The following is a 5,747-nucleotide window of genomic DNA, read 5'->3' as shown; positions in this document are numbered from 1 at the left end:
TCAAAAACAGCTTTCTCAAATTGTCAAAATGCAATGAAAAGCTTTTATTTAGAGTATTTTCAATGTATTCCTTTTCATTTGGAACATAATTGGACCGCATGCGAACGTCGTTGGGACGCATTCGTACAGAATGTGATGGAATGGCTCATTCGCACTTGATATTTTATATGCAAGCCATTCGCTTCTCATTTTCGCTTTTTGACCAAAATGAACCATTTTCGGGCTGTGTAAATGCCATTTTAGATGTAATATCAACACTATAGTTCGCGTTGTCCATCAAGTTTGTCGATGTAATGGCATTTAATTAAAATAATCATGACGTATTGTTAGTAGCTTATAAGAAAGGAATTTAATGAAATATAATCATTTCGTGGGCATACGTAGTTTTAAAATTAAGAGCTGTAGTTTCATACAAAGTGGTGAAATTTCGTTAATCGTAATTTTACACATATATCAAAATAGTGTTAGTAGTATTTGATAAAGTACTAAATACTACTTGTAAAATAAATACCTAGATTAAAGAATTCTCCACATTTGATTTTTTGAGATACGCCCATTAAAAAATGGATTTTGATGATTTTGGTGCCAATAGAGAAGAAATTGATCCAGCTGCAGAATTCTTAGCACGTGAGCATTCTGTATTAGGTGACTTAGAAGCTGAAATAATATTGGAGAGTAATGTTAATACATCTAACATAGATGACTCTGTGCCAACAAACGACGAGGGTATACCCGTATGTGGAGGATTAGGGTCGTCGACAGGCAGTTTCGAGTTAATTAGTGGTGAATCAAATGATCTTGTAGGTTTGTCTGGTCCTCCGCCTTCGCGAGTAGAACCAGAAAAAATCCGTTTGTGGCGCGAAGAACAGAAAAAACGTTTAGAAGAAAAAGATAAAGAAGAGCAACGAAAAAAAGAGGAATTACGCCAACAAGCTAAGCAGGAACTTGAACATTGGTTACGTCAAACTGACGACTCCATTGAAAAAACAAAAACTGCGTCACGGAATGCAGAAAAACATTCTGCTGTCTTGGAAAATGATGGACAACACACAGAACAAGCTGCAGAGTGGGAACGCATTGCAAAGTTATGTGATTTTAACCCAAAAGTCAACAAATGTGGAAAGGACGTTTCTCGTATGCGTTCCATTTACTTGCATCTAAAGCAAACACCGATTTCATCACAGAAAACTGTTCAAATATGAATGTTGTAACACTAATTTCGATAATGCATGTTACAAAATTATATCGATAATGTTTATAACTATGGATTCATAAATTAAAATTATTTGAGTTAGCTAATGCAAATTACTTCTTTATATAAAATATATGAATGACAAAAATAATATTAGGCTATAGAATTTGGATATAAAAACCAAACGAATTATTTAAATTGTATTTTACAATTATTCTAATGTTTAAAACTTCAAAATTAAATTTACTGAATGAGCAAATGGTTTTAATGGCTTCAAAGTTTTATCATACTGAATTTATTTTGAATTAACTTCATTTCTGTATTATGAATTAGCATTAAATCAAACTACTTACATGACTATTTAGTAGCAGTGGTATACAATAAAATCTGTATAATATCAATAAATTGATTTTTGTCTTCATATAATATTTGTTGCGGTGATGAACTTGCATATAAAATACTTTTAGTCAGTTTTATTTACATTACATTGTTTTGAAATATTAATCCAAATTGTCCCCGTAGCAATGATGTAGTCAGACAAAGTGTTATAAAAATTTATGTCCGTAAACTTTGAAAGTTGTATTTTTATGGTTTGTGGTGAATGCTCTGAGATTTCAATAAAATATCTTGTTTCCCAGCCAGCATTTAACAACGCGGAAGATTAAAAATATTATCGCCCAGCTATTGTTAACACTCGCGAACGTGCATGCGAAATCATCGCGGAATAGTGTTTCGACTGTAGTATTTGTAATCTCAGCCGCGAGTTGCGAAAAACCATCTGAGGCTTTTGATACTTTTTATTTATTTATAAAATTTCTTTTGTATTATTTTCAGCACAATTAAAACATGTATTTAAGCTTAAGAAATTATCGTATTTATTCATATTTTCAATTCTTTCATTTTAGTAATATAATTTAATAAATTAATATGTAATAATAATCAAAACTATAATATAATATAAATATAATAATTAATAACGACAGTAATTAGGAGAAATAACAATAATAGTAAATAAATAATTAATAATAATAATATTTATGATAATACTAGTTATAATAATAGAAATGATAATAACATATGACTTCGTTTAAGTGATAATATTGAAAATGATAATAAATTCACTTAAGTTATAAATGAAGTAGTGAATAATATAATTTACGTGATTTTGCTGAATTTTTTTAAACGTTTTTGAATTCGGCAATTTGTGTGCACGAAATGCTGTTGCAGGATGTAATTAACCCATTTTTCCTCTGCTGCCGGAAATTTTTTAATACTCATATCTGAAAATATAACCTTGGTATATATAGCTTATAGCAGGTGGTGTTAAATGCTCTTTTTCGTTACTGAGGCTCTCTACGAAAAATGTACGGCTACATCTGCAATAAAATTTATCTACCGTACTACCTGTGTGTCTTGTTATAGTCAAATAACACATCAATCAATAAGTTGTGTGACTAACTAAGAAAAACAAATTTTTTCTGTCAAAAATCAATTTACTTATCAATATCATTCTAACGCTTCTCTTACTTCTCAATGCCGTGTTTGTAGAGGGATTTGTCTTTTATCTCAAAATAGGCTTCAGTTTCAGCAATTACTTCTTCATTAGAGATGAATTTCTTGCCGGCGAGCATTTTTTTGAGATCAGCGAATAGCCAGTAGTCTCTGGGGGCCAGATCTGGACTATATTGTGGATGAGGAAACAATTCGAAGTGTAATTCGTGCAATTTTGCCATCGTTTTTATTGACTTGTGACATGGTGTATTGTCTTGGTGAAACAAAATTTTTTTCTTCGCCATATGAGGTCGTTTTTTCACAATTTCTGCTTTCAAATGATCCAGTAATGCCGTGTAGTAGTTACTATTGACGGTATTTCCCTTTTCGAGAAAGCCAATGAAGATTATACCGTGTGCATCCCAAAATACTGAAGCCATAAGCTTTCCAGCCGACTGTTGTGTCTCTCGACGCTTCGGACGTGCTTCACCGACAGATTTATTATGATTATGAATTATGATTTAAGCGTAATCACCTCAATTGGACGACCAAAACGTTCACCATCAACTGTGTCTGTACGACAACGTTTAAATTCAGCAAACCAATAACAAATGGTTCTTTTCGATGGAGCAAAATCCGGATAACACTTTTGAAGCCATTACTGAGCTTGTACAGTATTTTTTTTCATCAAGAAGCAATGATAAATTAACATAAGAAATTGTTTTGAAAATAACAAAAGCAGTTTCATTTAAATGGCTGTCACTTTTTTTCTGACTAATCGAAATGTCATGGTATTTTACACATATTCTTTTGAAGGTTGGTACTTCATGAACGTCATATGATTTGTTGAGTGATGTAATACTTGTGCGCAGAGCTGGTAACATGTAGTAACAATTGGCTGTGTAAAATAATGCTTATTATAATAATATGATGCTTATATTCAGTTGACTTTCTGCATTTGTTCTCTTAACATCTAAATGAAGTTGAGTTGATTGCAATAATTTCGCGATAGGAAAAACATCAATTTAAGAAGTTGATTGATGACAGATTTCGGATGATCTTGATGTGTAGTGACACGTAGAAATGCGCAAAAACCTGAAAGAGTATAAGAAGTTGCGGAATTTTATGAAATTTTCGTTTTAAATCCTTTTTGCGCTTTTGATTATCTTGAATTGCTATTAAGTTATTTTCTCAATAATTAAATTCTTTAGATACAATTATTCTTTAGATGCATTTATGTATATATAAATGAATGCATTGTTGTTTAAATCCACAGAGGTATATAAGACATATAACACGAAAGAATTGTATAACGAATACATAGGTTAGGAATTATCAGTGAGTGATAGTGGTTTGGGGGTGGGAGGATTTAAATTGAAGGACCATCAGAATGAAGATGGAACGGCTATAAATGCATCTGTGTGGAGGGCTATAAGTCTTTAGTGTAAACGCTATTTTGTTTCTATTTACACAAATTGTTAATTATTCAATATATTTTTTGGCACAAATAATTTTATATTTTATCGAAAAAATTAAACTATAGCGAGCGTCGCTTTTTTGTGTATTTTCTTTTTAAATGTCTACTGCATACTAATGCTGCCATCCTGTATTGTGTCTTCTGGTCTTTTTGTGTTTTGTCATCTTTGTGTGATGTCGCCACAAGTCCACTTTTATATATGAGAGGGAGGATATTACTGCACATAAAGCCATTGGAAAGTCCATCTGTGTGGCTTCCAAAGAGATATTGCTTAGATAACTATTGGTTATACCCATAACAAAAAGCATTTTCACAGAGTTGTGGGGTTCTGCTATTGAGTCTTTAAATCGAGTATGGCACCAAGGACTTCTTTTCAAATGTAAAAAACTTCTGCCACTTAACTATTATACATTCATAAAATCGTATCTGTTGAAAAGACTCTTTTATGTCAACAATGAGAATGAAATGTCTTCTTTATATCATATTACAGCTGGAGTACCACAAGGCAGTGTACTCGGTACAACCCTTTATCTGCTTTTCACATACGATTTACCGAAGACGATAGGAATTGTAACCGGTACATTTGCAGATGATACAGCTATACTGGCGAGTGCAAACGATCCCTCTGTAGTCTCTTTCAAACTACAAGCTGGTCTTGATCATATATCAAAATGGTTGCAGTATTGGCGCATGAAAGCAAATGAAACAAAATCTACTCATGTTACATTCACAATGAGAAAAGACACCTGCCCGGAAATTAAACTTAATAATATAATAATTCCACAATCAAGCAGCACTAAATACCTGGGCATGCAATTAGATAGACGTCTGACATGGAAAACACATATTTTTAACAAAAGGAAATCCCTTGGGATTCAATACAGAAAAATGTTTTGGCTACTGAATAAAAAATCTTCAATATATCTAAAGAATAAACTCATTTTATATAAAAGTGTATTAAAACCAGTATGGACCTATGGCATTCAATTATGGGGAACTGGCTCAACATCTAACACAGAAATTCTTCAAAGATTTCAGTCTAAAACTTTACTAGAAATAGTAAATGCACCATGGTATGTAACTAACATTCAAATCCATCGGGACCTTAGGATAATCCCGGTAAGAGATGAAGTAAAAAAGGTAGCTAGAAAATACTATGAACGAATACAAATTCATCCAAACATCCTTGCTTCGAATTTGATGTCCCCCTCAAATATATTTACGAGACTGAAAAGGAAAACGCCGCTTCAAATTTTATTATAAAAATCAAATTTTATTATAAAAATCTTAAATTAAAAAGAAAAGAGTAGCTCTCTACAGGAAGAACTACTTTAATTGTATATTATCAAGACTTAAATAGTATTTATTAAAAAAATTGTGAAATGTCACCATACTATGTGACAGAATACATATTGAATTTAAATTAAATAAAAAAAAGAACGGCAAAGCACTCTTGTCCGATGGTTTAGCACCGGAACCAAGTTTACCCACATACAATCGCACATATTATCCACCCGTAATAAAACGTTTTTGATATACTGAGAACCTTTTAGCCGAATTCAAAGAGGGTATCATCACAAAGCTCTG

The 5,747-nt window shown here is 32.0% G+C and overlaps 1 protein-coding gene across 1 annotated transcript; it reads left to right on the top strand.

Annotated features, from left to right (window-relative positions):
* The first annotated feature begins 307 nt into the window (after nt 1-307).
* On the top strand, nt 308-1,931 carry LOC119672913 (clathrin light chain). The gene has a single exon (XM_038084080.1). The coding sequence runs from the start codon at nt 564-566 to the stop codon at nt 1,200-1,202; it is 639 nt and encodes a 212-aa protein (XP_037940008.1). The 5' UTR covers nt 308-563; the 3' UTR covers nt 1,203-1,931.
* The last annotated feature ends 3,816 nt before the right edge of the window (nt 1,932-5,747 follow it).

This window comes from Teleopsis dalmanni, chromosome 1 (assembly GCF_002237135.1).
Source record: "Teleopsis dalmanni isolate 2A chromosome 1, ASM223713v2, whole genome shotgun sequence".
Lineage (NCBI taxonomy): Eukaryota > Metazoa > Arthropoda > Insecta > Diptera > Diopsidae > Teleopsis > Teleopsis dalmanni.
Note: the sequence above shows the minus strand (reverse complement) of the source record. Positions and strands in the feature narration are given on the sequence as shown.